Raw genomic sequence first — 19,300 nt, 5'->3', positions numbered from 1 at the left:
ATCTGAGTTAGAGTTTGAATCAAGGAAATCAAACTGAAACCAAAAAGCGAACTCCACAAACTTCAATTAAAAGTATACGACTGTGCAGCGAGACAGGGAAGTAACGACTTAAAATGTGTGTACTTTTTTTTATATATGTGTGCAATCACTTTACCTCAGAATGAGCCTTTTGTATTTATATTTCTATCATTAGCTGGGCCAGTTCTACAGGGCCTTCCATTTTGGACCACCATGTTTATACAGTGATTCTTAAGCAGAACTATCACCCTCAGCCACAAGATAGGGGCCCAGATCAATTGTTATGCCAGTTTTTATTTGTTTAAAAGCACATTTAATACTGCATTTTACTGTGAACATTTTCCCTTTACAGGTATTTCAACAAATAAATGGAACTGAGAGGTGCTATAGTGAACACGTTTACATGCACACTAAGAAACTGATTACTGGCAATAATCTGGTAACTGGAATACGCCATTTATGGTGTATACATGTCTCTAAGAAATCAGATTATTGACAGAAACCTAGGTGTGTTAAACAGGTTTTTCAAAAACCGATAATGGCAATAAACTGATAATGAAATCAGTTTATTCCATTTACATGAGCACTTGAATAGCCGGATAACTACAAAAACCCGATAATAATCAGTTTTTTAGTGTGCATGTTAACGCGCTCAATGTTTCAAATATGAAACATAACATAACCCTAATAATTAACCATAATAATTTCTGGCAACCTTTAGTATGAAAAAACCCATTTGACCCATAAAATTAAGATGATATCACATGTAGGTTTTTATGCAAATATGCAAATATACAAAAGAATGATCTTTTGTTGCATTAAGAACCGCAAAAAGAAAACTGTTGACATTTCATTGCTGTGTATAGCCAACCAAGTGGAGGAAAAAAATTTAAATTAAAAATAACACAATTTGAAGTATCTAAACTAAAAGCCAAACATTTACAAAAGATAAAAACTAGCAAACCCACTCTAAAAACTAATTTAAATAAACTAATTTTAAAAACAAACAAAAAAAACTCAATAAAACCCAAAACTAATTAAAAATATTTATTAAAAAACAAACATTATAACAGTCTCTTAGCACTTTTCCCATTAATTGTTTTATAATTGTGATTGTTTTTATAATTATATAAGGATCTTATAAAAAAAAGTTTCGAATAAGAAAATTCACTGATAGGAACCATGCTGCCCTCTACAGTCCCAAGATATTATTGCAGTTGGAAGTTCTTAATCAATTGCGCCATAAACTTCATAATAATTTTTAAAATGACTGTCTGTGGTCAGTATTTCTCATTTCCATCATGTCAAACACTGCCATCTTGTGGTGAAACGATCGCACACCAAGTGACGCGCGCCCTACGTTGCAGACGCGCACTTCCCGTGACGCAGTGAAACGCGGTAAAACGATATTCCGGTTTGCAGAAGCAGTAGCAGCGGCGGAAGGCAGCAGCAGCAGCAGCAGCAGCAGCATGGCATCAGACAGCACCATGGACAACGTTAACGGCAGCGAGGCGGCCTCGCTGAACGGGGAGCCCGTGGTGAAGCGGTCGCGGGAGGCTTCTCAACTGGAGCCGTCGCTGCGCGTCCCCAAAGAGCCGCAGAACAAAGTGACCGTGGTGCTGGGTGCGCAGTGGGGCGACGAGGGGAAAGGAAAAGTTGTGGACTTGCTCGCAATGGATGCGGATATCGTGTGCAGGTGTCAGGTATGGCTCTACGCACTCGAACGAACTCACTTCTTTATACCCACTGACTGCATTACACGTTGTGTGTTTTGACTGTTGCTAAAAAAAAATACCGCCAAATGTAACGGTATGTTAGTGATGTCGGTGCCGTTAAACGTCGTCTTTTGCATATTCATGACCTGGCTGCGACGTCAACAACCTTGCCTGACCTCCCGGATGTAAACGTGCTAAGTTGATGCTAGCAAGAAGTGTTAACGTTTTTCAATGCGCGTCACTGTTAGCAAGCGGCGTATTGACTCCCTTTTGACCTCAGTAGAACATTTTCAGTGCATTGTTACGTTATGGAAAACCCTGACCGCATGTTGTTCGGGTTTATTTGCTGTTTGTCGTCAACTCGGTGACATTTAGCAGACATTTTAAATGTTGTAGCGAGAGCTGCTTGGAAACACTGTTTGCATTAGCCTCATGGGTTACATAAGAGCCAACACAAAGCGTGCCACCACAAGTCACATAGAAGTGGGGGAAATTAGTTACTAATGATTATTAACATTTGTTGTTCAATTTACTCAACAACAGTGTTGTAATGTAACAAAGTACAAATACTTGGGGGCACACAGAGACTTTGTGTACCTAAGTACAACATTCAAGTATATTTACTTGACGTATTTTTCGAGCAACACTTAATTACTTACTCCACTACATTTCCTAAATAAATTGTGTACTTTTACTACATTTCCTCTATCGCTTTACACGTTTCTACCAAATAAAATCAGAAGAAGAGGAGTTGGTAGTGGTCTGTATTTATATTGTGCTTTTCCAGTCTTGAAGCTAGCTTTGCATTATAGTTTTGCTAGTCACACATCTTTCAAATCCATTCACATGCTTCAACATGTACATTGTGACAGCGCATCACATGTCGTGTATGTCCTCTGTGTTGACCTGTTGTTGGCTGTTGTTGACTGTTATTGCTCTGTTTGCAGGGAGGAAACAATGCAGGTCACACAGTGGTCGTGGACTCTGTGGAGTACGACTTCCACCTGCTGCCAAGTGGAGTGCTCAACAAGAAGGCTGTCTCCTTTATTGGTATGAGATGCAAAACACCAACACTGACGTAAATAAAGCAACCGAAGGGCCACAAATAAAAGTTTGTGAAGAAATAATAATCATTAAACCAATCTATAAAAACACACATTTTAGCTGAGACCTGTAACCTGACATGCATTTCCTTTCCTGTCACTATTTCCACATAAATGCTATTAATGACAAGGTGCAAAACTGAAACGCTTGTATTTGCAATCTAGCGCATCGTCTCAGCCCAAAGAGCTCATGAGTATGTGGTCTTTGGCCAGTGGAGCCTCTGTCCTATCAACAGCATCACACTGCGCAGGATAAGGAGTTGCACATTCAACCTACTGTACATATGTACAGTATATATACCCTACTGTGTATATACACTAGGGCTGAACGATATATCGCATTTGCGATAATATCGCGATATGATCAAGTGCAATTTCCTAACCGCAAAGGCTGCGATTATACGCTGTTCACGTGACATGCGCGTGTAAAACATGTGATATAATCAACGAGATCGTCTAACCACAGACGCTGCACTCTGGTCACATGCAGGCTCACTGCGCGCTCACATGCGCGCGTTGCGGAGGACGAGTCACGGCCCGTTTTTGTGAATGGAATAGGTGAGGGAGCTTCGGCCGCTGTCCGAACAGCTGTTCAGTGACTGTGCGTGTCCAAGCGTGTGTGTGCGCGTGTGTAGTGCGAACGAGCTTGCGCTAATGTTATTAAGAACGGGGGTGGACACAACAATAAGCCGTCTACACGATTGAAGACGGCATCTCACCCAGTCAAGATCCTGCACTCTGGTGGACACAACAAGCGCAGGTTCAATAACCTGAGCCGTCTGGAGACACACCTGTGAGACACACCTGTGCCAGCGGAGAGAAAACTCTCTGCTCCGCTTTTTTTTTTTGACCCTCATTTTTATTATCGCTGCTTTGATAATCAATAATGGACCGTTTTTGAGCCTAAAACGACGAAGTACACTGTAGAATAGTTAGTTTCCACCCCCGCATTGCTGCTGTTACTGCTGCTGTTAAAAAAAAAAAAAAAAAAAATATTATTATTATCATTATCGTTATTGTTATTATTATATTTAATGACTGTCTAGCAGTTCACAGATGTCAAAAAACTGAGTGTTGTAAAGCCACATATTTTTATAAATATGTGTGTGTATATATATATATATATATATATATATATATATATATATATATATATATATATATATATCATTTTAACATCTGAACATAAAGTGTCAGCACTTTATGTTCAGATGTTTGTAAATTCCAAATATGCTATTGTGATTTAAGTAGTTAAATAAAAATCATCTATTCATGCATCACCTCATGTCATCATAACAGAGGTCTGTCTTCCAGGAAAGAAGAACATTTTATTTTTAATGTAATATAGTATTGGCCATACTTACGATGTATGCTTGTCTTTGTTTAACAATACAGAAGATTAAGACCTTAAAAAATAATCGCATCGCAATCGCAATATTGGCACGAAAAATCGCAATTAGATTATTTTCCATAATCGTTCAGCCCTAATATACACTGTACATATGTACAACTGACGAGGAAGAGGCGGAGAAAGGATGTGTGTATAACAAGCAGTGTGTGTGCACGGTGAACTCCCTTAGGCAGGTGCATGCACAACCACTATTAACTATTGACTTTAGACCAGTTTTTGATGGTCAATGGTGCAGTTGTATTTATGCTTCCTCAACATATCAATGCATCAACAATGCGCCTGACCAAAACTTATTTTTAGACTAACACACCCACAGGCACGCCGATGAATGCATTTGATACCTACACGTGAGAGCTGATGATGACATCTGCGTCAATTGGAAACTAGCAATTACAGTGTTATGCTGTGTGCTGCTTTGTGTACGATAGAGAGCCCCATATCAGACTTTGAACAGACAATTGTGGAATAAAATAATAATAAGCTTGAGCTTGAGCTACTTGAGCTGATCAAGAGTCAACCCGTGAGGATGTTGCAGGCTGGTTAAAAGCGGTTTGTGGGCCGAATCCAGCCCGTCCTTCACCCGTGTGGTGTACATACTTTTTATTATTAATTAGGTATGTCCTGCACAGAATGCTGCCTTCATAATAATGTACTTGTTTGTTTAAACCTGTCCACCCTATTTATATCAATGAGGGTTCGGCTGATTTACACTAACCTCCAAACAGCACCAAATATTAAATCATCCCACAAGAAAGTTTAGTCTTTTTTATCACCTTTTTATACATTTGTTAATCAAAAATTAGCACGATGAAAGCAGGATTCTCTCAGTGTTAATGTTTTCTTTTTGTCTTGATGAAGCTAATAAAATGGTGTTCATCACCACTTAAATTGCAAGTGTATTTTTTTAATACGACACTTCCTCTTTTTCAGCTGGTTAATCCTTTCCACTGTTGCAAAAAGAGGAAATAAGAAAACGTATAAGGAACAGTTTTGATTTAGAACTGTTTGAATTGTATGAGTTACTGACACGCAAAGGATCCTATAAACTATAAAAATAGTCTGGCTAAAATGTTGTTCCTTGAGTCTATGCAGGCAGTCATATTTTTATTTACATTAGTAGTTTTGTGCTTAAAATTAATATTTTATTTGAGCTTGTATAATGTGGTTTAGGATTGTTAAAAGTTGAATTTTGTGTTTATAGGAAATGGAGTTGTGATTCACCTTCCTGGTCTGTTTGAAGAGGCAGAGAAAAACCTTCAGAAAGGCAAAGGTGAGGTGTTGACTGAGTGTTGATATCCATTCGGGTGTTGGCTGAATTCCATTTAGCTGCTTTAATGTCAGGGTCCTGAACACAGACAATATAACACTTTCCCCTGCATATCATTCAGAATAAATGATTGGAGTACCTCCCACTGTCTGATGAGGTGCTATCTGTTGTATATATTAAGTTATTTCTTGTATTGTGAACAGGACTACAAGGTTGGGAGGAGAGATTAAAGATCTCGGATCGTGCTCACATCGGTGAGTAAGCGTTTGTTTTTTATCATTTGGGGCATTTGAATATGAAATGTAATGTCACTGACGGCCTCCTCGTTCTGCTTGTAGTGTTCAACTTCCATCAAGCTGCAGATGGGATCCAGGAGCAGCAACGGCAGCAACAAGAAGGGAAAAAGTAAGCTTCATTTATTTATGTTAAATGACGAATATAATAATAATAATGATTATAAGGTAATTGTGGTTTGTTTTCCTTTGTTCTTCAGTTTGGGAACCACTAAAAAGGGAATCGGCCCCGCCTACTCCTCCAAAGCTGCTCGTAATGGTCTGCGAATCTGCGACCTCGTCTCAGATTTCAAGGCTTTTGAGGACAAGTGAGTATTTCATTGATTTTTTTTTTTTTTTTCATGTTGCTTTATCATTTGTGATCTCAAATATTAAGTGATCACCAACTGAATTTAGGCTTAGGGTTAGTATATTGATTTGTTGTTGGTGTGCCCTCTTTCATGTGTTAGTCTATTCTATTAGTCTATTTCCTGTAATGAGACCTCAATATATATTAATCTGAGGTCTATTTCCATATAATTTAGGTTACAGTGACCTTGTAGACACCTGGAATAATTATTTTTGTCTGCTCTGCTGTGCAGATGTATTTTTATGATTTTTCCTTTGACTGTACCTTCTGTTGCCAGCAGGTGGCATCACATGGCTGTTGAACTGTGCATGCATGTCTGTCCATATCAGCTGTATATGCTGCACACAGATTATAATGATCTTGTATAAACTGAGTGACTTTTAAATCTCTTGTCATCCAGATTTCGTGTGTTGGCGGATCATTTCCTGAACATGTATCCAAACCTTAAAATTGACATCGATGGAGAACTGGAGCAGCTAAAGGTAAGGATTGAAACCAAGAGTGACACCGTACACATATCTCCAAAAGATATGTTGATATTATGTAAGGAAAGGGAGAGATATGTTCCATTGAGTTCCAGGGTACTGCTATTGTTGTTGTGCGTGCCTGGTCGCTGTCACAGTGACCAGCAGTGTGAATGTGACAAATGAACATGTCGTCTGTGTCTGGCCTCATGTGTTGTGTATGTTAATAGCATGTGTAATTCTAGTTTATAAGAATTGTCATTGCTTTGCAGCTTTGAAAACAATAGAAGGTGATAACATTACAATGATGGAATTCATTTCTGTAGTAGTTAAATACTGTTAAAATGGTGTCAAATCCCCGTCTCATCTCGAGTTTGAATAAATTACTTTTACAGCTGCAACTTCTGTAAATGGCTGAACTGTTAGTTTTACAGGCATTCATTTAGAATGTTAACATTTGTCCCTTTTCTCAGGCATATGCTGAGAGACTGCGCCCTCTGGTGACTGATGGTGTGTACTTCATGCACAAAGCTCTTACTGGACCCACTAAGAAGATCCTGGTGGAGGGCGCCAACGCTGCTCTGCTGGATATCGACTTCGGTGAGTATTCAGGGCTCCGCGGAGTTTCCGATGAAGACGGATGGACTGATCCGATTGCAGTTCTCGGGGTTTACGCAAGTTTCTTTTCTCAGGGACGTATCCCTTTGTGACGTCGTCCAACTGCACCGTGGGAGGAGTGTGCACTGGGCTCGGCGTGCCCCCGTCGTACGTCGGCCGAGTATACGGCGTCGTCAAAGCCTACACGACCCGGGTGGGCGTTGGCGCTTTCCCAACAGAGCAGAGTAATGTAAGTAGTAAACGTATTAGGTTTATAATATATTATTGATTATAGAATATTTTTCTGATTTTTATATTTGTTTTGAGAACAGATTTGGATCCATGCCATACACTTCCACAAAATCCTAAATGAAAAATAATGCACAAGGGCGTAAGAAGATTGTTGAAGCAATTCATGTTTCTTGTGAGACCTTCTGATTCTGTTGACTTCGGGTCAGCAGCGCTGATCTTGCAAAGCTAGTTTTCCACTCAGAGACACAGTAGGGCGAGTGGAGACGGCCCATAATCTCCCAACAACAAGCCATTTAACCATCACAACTCAAAGCTGTTAGATTAGAGTTAAAATACTGCATAGTTCTGCTTTAAAAACAACTTAAGTTGATTTTTCTTCTGTCCTCTTTGGCATAGTTACACACACGCCCCTACACGGTGTCTAATTGGCTCTCTTGAGCATATGAACATCTGATCATATCATATTAACCCTTCTTATTGATCAGTATATTGAAATAAGTGAGTCTAATGTTAGATATTTGAACATCGCTGCTCTTAGTTTTGATCAATAATCAGATCCTGTATGTTTTAGGCTGACCAATCACATTTGAGCAGACTTGGGGTCCAGGGGTCCCCCACAGTCTCATAGGAGATGGAACACTTTGAAATCTATCATCTCTTGATAGGCAGATATTTTTATTCTGACAGCTGTTAATGGAGTAGACAAAAACCAAGCTCCATTCTTGCTCAGACTGAATGGTCACAGAACATAAATCTTGTCCCTGATAACTGCTGTCTATATGGAAAAACCCGAATATATTGGTCATTGACCTCAGACACTAATTTATTGCCAGACGTTCTAGCTGATGGGCTCCAAGATTGCATTGCCCTCAACCTCTCTGGTGTAGCTGCTCAGTCATTGACCATAGATGATGTGCTTGTACTCGGCTGACATACACAACAAGTAATAAATGTAGCTACACCGTCAAAATCATATTCAGTCTTTACAGTCAGCTGACGGAGTGTGTCTCTTTGTGTTTTAGGAGACTGGCGACCTGTTACAGACCAGAGGGAGGGAGTTTGGTGTGACGACAGGCAGGAGGAGGCGCTGTGGTTGGCTGGACCTGATTTTGGTCAGATACGCCCACATGGTCAATGGCTTCTCCGCGTAAGGAACCATCACACATCACTGTTGTCATCACCCGCTCACTTTAATGGAGTTTAAACTCAAGTAAATACTCTTTTTTTTTTTTTTTTCGTTCTAGAATTGCCTTAACAAAGTTGGACATCTTGGACACTCTGTCTGAGATTAAAGTTGGTGTGGCTTACAAAGTTGATGGACAACCTCTGCCAAGTTTCCCTGGTAAGTTGCTGCTGCTTCAGTGTTTCAAATATCTGCTAAAGATACAGACAAAGACTTTCTGTCAGCTCCAGCATTTTTAGCTGAGTCATGTTGTTACAATTTCTTATTAATATTATCTGTCTACACATGATTAAAGTGCAGAATCACAATAATGTGTAGAGCTGCTACTTACACATGTGATTGAAGGCAGCTATAATGTTCTCGAATGTCAGATTTTACATGGGTCAGCTTTTACTGGCAGGAAATGCAACATCTTAAGGCTTTTGGAAAAAAATCTATATTTCAGCAGATCTGGTACTTCTTCTTCTTCTGTCCTGACAAGAGGATCCAACTGTAATACTGATTATTTTTGTTGTTTGTTTGTGCGTAGTACAAGGTGTTGAAACACAGTAGTAGTAGTACGGAGCACTGTCCCAAGTTTTAAAAGGTAAAGCTCACGACAGATGTTGATATTCGGGGCTGTGCCAGCAGCTGTAAAATGAATGCATGTCATAGCACTGCACTGAAAAATAGAGCAAATAAAGAAGGCCTGGTGTGTCCACCTTGTTATTACAGAAAAAGGGGTATTTTATTCTAAAAAAACATTTCTTGTAATTGTTTTCTGACTTCCTGTCAATCCAACCCTCTAGTGACTCTTTTTCAAAAATAGCGATTAGCATCCAATCTGGTGACTTTTCGAGACTCTGATGTGAAAGCACGTATAGTTTTAAAGATCTTTGCCCACCAGATGTGACAAAAGTGGGAATAATTCGGATGCAAATTATAACGCGCCCTCCCATGCACGTCAAGCGCAATGCGAAGAAACCGATAAATTATGAGGATGAGGCACGTTTTGTAATTTTTTTTTTTTTGTTTTCACTCTTGTTCTCCATCTTCACTCTTGTTCTCCATCAGCAAACATGGACGTTTTGACGCGGGTGACCGTGGACTACGAGACGCTGCCCGGCTGGTGCTGCAGCACGGAGGCAGCTCGCAGCTTCGACGAGCTGCCGCCGCAGGCTCGGAGTTACATCCACTTCATTGAGAACTTCCTGCAGTTGCCAGGTTTGAAAACAAACCTTCAAGATATTATGCAAACGGAGAAAAGTTCTCTTGGTTTTGTCTCATCCTTCTTTCTTTGTGTGTTTTTTTTTCTCATTTCAGTGAAGTGGGTTGGAGTGGGCAAGTCCAGAGAAAGCATGGTCAAACTGTTTTGATCCTGCTGCCGTTCACACAGCCGTAGTTCTCCTCCTCAATGCCATGATAACTTCAGGTATTAGTCGGGTTATCAGAGGAGTTTAAAATATACAGGCTTTATCCTAAAAGAAAGAACTCTCACCAGCAAGGCTTTTTGTCAAACTTTTAGTCGCTGCTTGTACTTCACTGTTACAGTCATACCTGTCTAGGTATAATTTATACATTCCACAACCAAGTTTTCTACATGTTAATTTTTAAAACCAGTCCCTCTTTATTCCATTACCCAGGAAAGCACACAGTTTTTTTTTTTTAGCATTTGGCAAATACCCTTTACTGACATCTGTTCATAATGTGAATGTTTTTTTTTGTGGTTTTACATACAGTGTATTTGAATAAGGATGAAAAACAGATGTATAAACCTTCGTAATAGTTAAAGGAACACAATAAAGTAAGATTGTTTTTAGATTTTGTGAAGAGATGGGGTGGAAAATGATTGAAAACCACAATATGATCAGTATAATTTTCTATTGAACAGTTTTAAACGATGAAGACGAAGTGTTTGTAACAGTGCTAAGTGGTTTTTAAATCGCCGTCAAGAAATAAAGCGACACAAAGGATATTATTTTCCTAACGGCACAGTATTGGTTAGTGTTTAAATGCAAATAAAAACACACCAAGACGTATTACAATAATGACATTTTGTTCCTTTTGTCAATGAAGCGAAAAATACTCGCGTTCAGCTTGCAATTATCAATGAAAATAAACTATAGTGTGTAGTGTTTTCATGACTTCAGTCATTTTTACACAGTAGAAAAAATTGTTTTTGGGAAGGAAGTGTAATTAATCTGTCTCAGGTTTTAACACAAGTGTAAGGGATTCAACCAGACTGCTTTATCCACAGTGTTTTCTGCTTCTGATGTTTATCATCATTTTAATATTCTACTTTCATTGTTGGTGTTTATTAGTAATAAAAAAAAAAGAACGAAAAAATCTGGTGATGGGTATGTACCTCTGGGAAATCCAGTGGTGGTTTATTAAGACCAAAAATCATGAGATATGGCTGAGATATGAGAAGGAATAATGCTAATGTTTCTTCGTGTTTACTGGATGTTTAAACAGGCGAAGGGTAATAAAAGATGTGTAAATAAACCAGTGTTGTGTTTCTAGCATTTTTTTGGCAGTACAATTCCATCCAAAGTATTCGAACAGTGATGCGAGTGAAATGATGACTATAAGACATGATGTATGTATGTGTATGTGTGTATACATGTGCAAATGTGTGTGTATGTATGTATATATATACGTATATATGTGCATGTATGTATACATGTACATATACATTGTGTGTATATGTATGTATGTATGTATATGTGTTTATATGACACGTATGTATGTATATGTGTTTATATGACACGTATGTATATGTGTTTATATGTATACATGTATGTATGTATATGTGTATATATGTATACATGTATGTATGTGTATACGTGTATGTATGTGTATACATGTATGTATATGTGTATATATATATATGCGTAAATATGTTTATGTGTATATATATATGTATAGGTATTTACACAAAGATATGTCAACCGACTTAGTAGATAATCATTTGTAATCGAACACCAAATGTTTATGTGAGCAAAGATATTGTTGAGGTGAGTCCTGAAACTAGCATCACAGGTGTTTTCAATCTTGTCATCAGTCAGTTTGACTATTTAAAGGGGAGAAAAGTCATTTCCGTGCTGTTTGGATGTGTGTACCACGCTGAACATGGACCACAATAATAGCCCAGAACAACTTCCAAAGAGATTAGAGGTGAACACTGAGGTCAAAGTACATCGGTGTCAGATCTATCGCCGTTTGAGCCAAAGTGGACTTAACGGAGTAACGGAAGACGACCCAGGAGGACACCACTGTGCCAGAAGGATTCTGGGAGAATGTCTTTTGGATGAGATGAGACCAAACTGGAGCATTTTGGTGAGTCGCATCAGCTCTTAGTTCGCAGACGCACAAATGAAGCATTACAAAGAAAAGACAGCTCTACTGTACAATGAAATCTCAAAACTATTGAGGCGTTCTGGAGCGAAATGTTTCACCCAGTGGTATGACAGAAAATACAGTGTGTGTGAATGGGTGAATTCTGTATGAAAACTAGTGTAAAGCAGCTTTGAGTGGAGAAAAGTGCTGCATAAATACTTATTTATCGAACTATTTTTCAAGTGTGAACTTGAAAAGTGAGACTTCAGTGTGACTGAATGACTCACACAGGAGAGCAACAAACTTTTCAGCCGGTTCTCATTTTAATAGGCTGCTTTTCTCTCACTCTTGCGTTACATCCTTTGTTAAGTCCACTTCCTCTCGCAGTGTAAAAGCTTTCCACACACTGAGGAGGGAGGGAGGGGGGGGGATCAGATTAAAGTGTAAATTAAAGTGTACTAAATGGACTTCTTGGCAAATCGATGAGAGGTGTAACAGTGTTCTGGAGCCTCTCTTTCAGACTGATTAGTTCTCTGCTGCGGGGGGTTCATGTTGGACCGAGCCGTACCAGTGAAGTAGGCGTTGTCATCAAAGACTAGACTGTAGGCGATAAAACGGCAAAGGGTTAATACACTGATAATAGGTTGTTGGGTGTAAATCAAAGCTAAGAGACTGGCTGACTGGCATCACCTTTTGTCAATGAGAGACAAAGGGGCAGGCCGCGGCCAAGTGGAAAGGGAACTTGTGACCTTTTGGACTCTTAGTGCTGGTCCCAAGCCCAGATAGATGGGAGGGTTGAGTCAGAAAGCGCATCCAGTCAGAGGCGATTCTAGAGTCTGTAGGGGCCCTAGGCAAAAATTCCCAGGGGGCCCTTCCAACCAGTGTTCATCACCATTATGTTACAAATAATCTGACACCAACGAAACATGTATGAGTTCAAAATACATGAATCAAAATGAATGAAATAACATGGAAAAAACTTGTAATTAAAAAGTATGTGAAAATATAAACATAAAGGACAATAAAATACTGTAAATAGCATTTAAAAACTATATAAACTTAGTAAAAATACATTACACTGTAAAGAACCCACATTATAAAACAATATAAATATATAGAACAATAAAATACTCTAAATAACTGAAAAAAACATATAAACTGAGTAAAAAATATATGCATTACACTGCAAATAATCCTCTTCATTTTCCAACTTGCAGAACAATAACTTCCCACTATTTTTATGAAACAAGGTAGAAGATGATGATGACAATGGAAACTTGCTCGAGCACATGCTGCACACTCAAAGAAAACAAGACCATTAAAGAAGATGGAGGCGTTCTCCTGGTGAGAAACTGCCAATACTGAAAGGGAATGAGAGATTGAGCATGTGCTTGGATTGCGAAACGAATGGTGTGTTCAATTTACGTCAGAAGTTGGAGGTCTGAGCAGGGAGCGACGTTACCTCTGAGTTGACAGTGAACATAAGGAACAGTTATACTGTTTACATATTGCACTTTATGACAGGCCGATGGAGAGGGTCTGGCGGCTTGGCCTGCTTGTCCGACGTGCCACTCAAAGTAATTCAGTAGCTCAGTGGTAGAGCGAGTGGTGTTTCAACTTGAAGGTTGTGGGTTCAGTTCTGGGCTCTGCCAGTCTAGTGCTGGCAGTGTGTGAATACGTATGAAAGATGAGTGATTTAAAAAAAAAAAAGTGCTCCGCATATAAGCACTGAATGGGTGTGAAGGGCAAATATGTGGTGTAAAGCAGCTTGGAGGGGTCATCAATACGGGAAAAGTGCTATATATATATACTGCCGTTCAAAAGTTTGGGGTCACTTAGAAATGTCCTTATTTTCAATTAATATAACATTAAATAAGTCAGAACTACACTCTATACATTGTTAATGTGGTAAACGACTATTCTAGCTGCAAACATTTGGTTAGAATATGTACATAGGTGTATAGAGGCCCATTTCCAGTGTTCTAACGGTACATTGTGTTTGCTATTCGCGTTAGAAGGCTATTGGATGATTAGAAAACTCTTGAAAACCCTTGTGCAATGATGTTAGCACAGCTGAAAACAGTTTTGCTGGTTCTTTATTTTGAATAAAAATCATTATTTCTAATCTTGTCAATGTCTTGACTACATTTTCTATTCATTTTGCAACTCTTTCGATGAATAAAAGTGTGACTTTTAATATAAAACACAAAAAAATGTGACCCCAAAACTTTTGAATGGTAGTGTAAATAAAAACCATTTACCATAATCCATATAATTAAGCATCAAGCGTTTTAATTTCTCAATGATGATATGAAATTTGGAGTTAAAAATGGTCAAATTAAAACCATAACCCACTTCCCGATATTCAAGGAAAATAAAAATTGAGTTAAAAATTCAGGGACATTGGATAACGATTGGATTCTGTCTGGACTCAACACTCCCCAAAGTGACATTGTTGACAAAAGAAGACTATTGATTCCCGAAAAAGCCAAAACGGATGAATAAAATATCTGATTAATTTTCTTCATCACTGCTCAAAGGCCTTTTCTCTCCCCTTAAATGAGCAAAGTTGCCGACGTTTGCTAACCAGTCAATTTCCAGCGCAGAATTCCCCGCGTCATCAAAAATAAATGGCAGAAAGTGATCTCACAGTAGACACAACGAGGCTTAATTGAAAATAAAGTGCTCGTAATAACCGCACAGGACTAGTCCTCCACCTCCTCCTCCTCATGTTCCTATGTCCACACCCTCCCACCTCCTTTTTTTTTACTTACTGCCATCCTTCTTAAGCTTTAATTTTCAGGTGTTTTATTTCAGTGGAGCTTCTCATCTCAAATCAGATCTATATTCCCGAAAAAATCTGTCTCCCATTATTCTCCCTCCCGCCGGACGAAAAACTAAACTTCGCCTCGAACTTAAACCCGAAACTGCAGCCATTGATCGATCTACAAGTAAGGATTTCTACCTTCTTTCCAGAAATGACTGTTTTTAACGATATGAAGTGATTTATTCATGAAGCTGAATTTGTGAGTGAACCCCCCCGTATTTATTTTACCTACACTGTACTGGATCTTCCCTGTTTATCACAGATCTTTGTGTTTTGAAAATGATGAATGGATTTATTTCTTCCTCTTTCTTTTTTGCTCACACTGCAGTATCATGATTTTTTTTTCTATGTATCCAGAGAGTCATAAACAGCAGTGGATCTGTATCTCAGCTGGAGCTCCACACAGATTGAATTTAAAAAGGAGCTAAATGTGTTTTAACACTTTATTTGTGGGAGTGCATGAAACAAATGGAGTCTGGTATACGGACGGATGGATAGAGTGCGAGCAGGAAGAGAAGAATGTGTCGGGTTCCGTCTGGTTCCAATTGCATCTAAATACATTACAGCCCGATGTAATCGTCTAATGCGTTATCACGTCCGTGTTTATGCACGATGACTAATGCGACCCGTGTCAGTCTGTCAGTGGTAATTAAAATCAACAGTTTCAGTGATCTAATAACGGCCAATCAGCGCTCACCACTTATTAACATCAGCAGGACTTCATGGGAAACTAGTAAACAACAACATCTTGAAATAGAAGCTGGAAGCAGAGGTGTTTCAAGGGAGTTTGGGGCCACAAGCGTAAGGGTCCTGAGGGGCCCCTACAAAAACTACAATATATTTCTTTATTCAGCAAGGTAGACAGAAGAAAAACTGAAATAATGTAAGGAAATATGATATTAAATATATGCAAGGAAATGTGCAAGACAAACACTACCTGAGCTACATTTATACCTGAGCAACTCCCCTTTCGCATTACTAAAAAAGGAGTCTGCCTTTCCAGGCTGTGTTTTCACACCTCTTTGTCTACTGTAGATATCGGGGAGCCGGACTCCCTGCGGATGTGGTAGGGAGGTGCCAGTTCAGGCTAGACATTCTAATTATACAATACACAATACACAAAATGACCTGGTATCTTGTGTTAGAAAAGGCTCTAGCTTCTGAGAAAAAGAAATTGAATTTACCATTACTTCCCATTTAGGAACGGCTGATTTGACGATGGAAACACAAATTGCCGCAGCGGGATCGCGTCAGAAGTGCTGATGCCCAAATCAGTAAACTTAGGAAGTTTCGGTACTTGCCCACTTCAAGCACTGCTTCTTGGTCTTCCATTAGCAGGATCCTCTGCTTCCTCATAGTAAAGCTGCACACCAGCTAACGGGACATACTGTAAAATGTGGCTTTTGTATTCATGTCGTGGCTAATTTGCTCCTAGTAGCAGAAAATGCTACCTTCCCAAAACTAGTTGTAAAAAATATTATATGTTAATGTTTTTTTTCCCACTTTAAATGAGTCAGTCTTTTAAAACTACTTCAGCCTGAAATATACAAATCAAATATTAATAATATTTTTGAGATTCTAACCCTTTAAAGTCCAGCATGTTTACATAACCACTGTTTTTATTAAAAAAAGGCGACAATAATTTCCATAAAATACAGTTCGAGGAGAATTTGATTACAGTTAATTTTAAACCCTAAGATGGGTCAATGATTGGCATTTGATTTTGAAGCATTGTTATTTTCTTTGCAGTGTCAGATTTAAAAAAAAAAAAATGTCACCTTCCCAAAAACAGCTCTTTAAATGGGTCAATCTTAAAAAAAAAATACTTCAGCCAGAAATACACATATCAAATATTAATAATATTTTTGAGATTTTTACCCTTTAAAGGCCAGTATGTTTGCACATCTTCACTGTATTTTTAACCCTAATCTTAACATAGCCACAATTGAAATGTTAGCCCTAAATTTAACCAGTTCTTCAGAAATAAGCACCTCATTAGGACCAGGTAGGACTACTGGTCACACACACACATACACATACACATACACACACACACACACACACACACATTTACAGAGGGACAGAAAGAGAGCAGCAGCAGCAGTTCTGTCAGGCAGCTTGTGAGGAGAATGGGATATTGAGAGCGGAGTAAAGGGGTGGCTGAGCTGTTTTTCCCCTGCCGAGTCGGCAGTGAAACACCAATCAGACCTTAATCAATCAAAGCTTTAAAACAGAAATATCAATAGCTGTACGCAAAGCTGTGCATTGCACAAAGCCAGCACTATTTCACAATAGAAGTCACAGATGGGAAATAATGGCACGGCATAGTGTTCTTTTTATTCTTCTTTATAGTATAAACTCTGTATTTACCCGTGCTGTGCTCGCTCCCTCTCTCACTTTCTATATAAAGTCACTTTGATTGAGTATATTTTTCTCTCGTGCACTCGGCAACAGCCATACACACACACACACACACCCACACACTCCCCCTGCACGCACGGCTGCCTCATGAACTCATGAAAACACTCTGCACGAGACGACCATGCAGTGCCTTGGAGTCTTTTGATCCTTCGTTCTGAGGTGAGCACACACACTGTACACAGTACAGTATATAGGGGCTGGACTGTCAGGTGCTTCGCTCAGTGCCATACATCTCATGGACCCAGAGGGACTCTATAAACGGTAATAAAATGGGATGACTGGGATGGGATGAATGGGCTGCAGCATCGCTAACAGCACAGTTGGCACCTAATAGAAAGCTGTATTGTGATTTCCATTTGTCTAGTGCTGTGTAATCCGTTCTGGCATTGTGTGTTATGTCTGTCTGAGGTTGGTATAGACGGATAAACTGCATACCGGCTGCTTTACTCTGGTCTTATAGGCGTGTTGATAGACACTGGATGAACAGTCTGCACATATATGTATATAACAATATGGATCTTTGTGTTCTTCATAAGTCTTTATGTGTATGTTACATGTGATGATCATCTACATTTTCTCCTGTCACACTAAAGCTTTTAAAGCTGTTTGGGTTTTGTAAACAACGCAATGTGACATTATTTCTATGCTGCGGCCATCTGTGAAGCAATACTATCGGACTTGACTGAGGGATCGTTTGTGCCGGTACAGCAGCAGCACAGGGGCGGGCGGGGACGAGAAGGCTAGATAGATAGATAGATAGATAGATAGATAGATAGATAGATAGATAGATAGATAGATAGATAGATAGATAGATAGATAGATAGATAGATAGATAGATAGATAGATAGATAGATAGATAGATAGATAGATAGATAGATAGATAGAATGAAATTGTATGTGCATAATGTAAGGATGAGGAGTGTAATGAATAATAAATACGTAGTAAACTGAACTGTAGAGTGCATAGATTAAACGGTAGGGTGTAATCCGTTTTTTCCAGCAGTAGAATTCACCCCTGAACTCCTTTTGCGGTTTCAGTCGTCTCGCTTTACGAGCAATATGTTGCGTTTGCCTGCATCCGTCTTGACTGAGTGGCAACCGATTCCGAACTCCGAGCTCCCATGGGACGACATCAGCTGTCAATCACACCGGTGTCCACTCCAATTCACATAATTGAATTTCGGATCTATTGAAGAAGACCTGAAACTAGTAATCGTGACCATAAATGATAAAGGATTTGTGTCAACACTTTATAAATTGAGCAAATAAAAATGACTCACAAAATTTTGCAAATTAAATATCGATTTAATCATTCAAAAATAATGTATTTTATTTGTTTGAAAATACACTTTTTGTTTGCAATGATCGGAATTTTGTCTCTTTTGCGCTCCCTGACTAACACCATGGTTTTTTGTTTTGCGATTTTGACCATGGGCGGCTCTTAGGAAGCTACCTGCTGATTGGCTGCTGAGATTATTTTGTCGGACGTCGACGGGGAAAACTTGGGGAACGAGTTCCAGACGGACAGCAATTCCAAGCCCTAGACTACTTCCTGTCTGTTCAGCAGACAGCTGAAAGTAAATCAAGTGGAAAAAGCGGAATAGCCCCCTGGTGTCCGTTCAATATATTGCTATTCTCATGTAAACACCAAGTTTTTGTTGATTTTAGTTCCTTTTACGTCATTGGTTCAACCTTTATTATCTTCTATTATCATTATTCATTGATTGTTGTCATCTTTTATTCCTAGGGATGAGCTGACACGATATGATAAGTGCTGGTATCATCCAAATACTGGTCAAAATCAGATAATTTTTTGTATGAAAAGTGTAATCGACTGATATGAGTACATGCAGTATTCTGCAACTCCACGTTTCCTCATTCAGTACCCTGTATTTGCTCAAATATGAGTATATGAGTATATTCCGCTCACTGCAAACTGAAATGTGCTCAATTAAGTAAGTGAACAGCTCCTTTGTTTTGACTTTACCGGCTGCTGTAAAAACGGTTTGCAGAGTGAGTGTATATTTGCTGTCACCGTGTTTATTGCTGTAAAATTGGATCAGAACCAGTGGATCTGCTGAC

The 19,300-nt window shown here is 39.0% G+C and overlaps 1 protein-coding gene across 1 annotated transcript; it reads left to right on the top strand.

Moving 5' to 3' along the window:
* Positions 1–1,487: 1,487 nt before the first annotated feature.
* On the top strand, positions 1,488–11,102 carry adssl (adenylosuccinate synthase, like; the record flags this gene model as incomplete). Its single annotated transcript, XM_083910292.1, has 13 exons — positions 1,488–1,721; positions 2,681–2,783; positions 5,449–5,517; positions 5,718–5,768; positions 5,853–5,919; positions 6,008–6,115; positions 6,557–6,638; positions 7,094–7,220; positions 7,313–7,467; positions 8,492–8,616; positions 8,714–8,811; positions 9,706–9,855; positions 9,955–11,102. 13 exons carry the CDS (start codon positions 1,488–1,490, stop codon positions 10,005–10,007), a joined length of 1,422 nt encoding a protein of 473 aa, XP_083766418.1. The 3' UTR covers positions 10,008–11,102.
* Positions 11,103–19,300: the final 8,198 nt, after the last annotated feature.

Source organism: Microchirus variegatus (assembly GCF_963457635.1).
Source record: "Microchirus variegatus genome assembly, chromosome: 2".
NCBI classification, from domain to species: domain Eukaryota; kingdom Metazoa; phylum Chordata; class Actinopteri; order Pleuronectiformes; family Soleidae; genus Microchirus; species Microchirus variegatus.
Note: the sequence above shows the minus strand (reverse complement) of the source record. Positions and strands in the feature narration are given on the sequence as shown.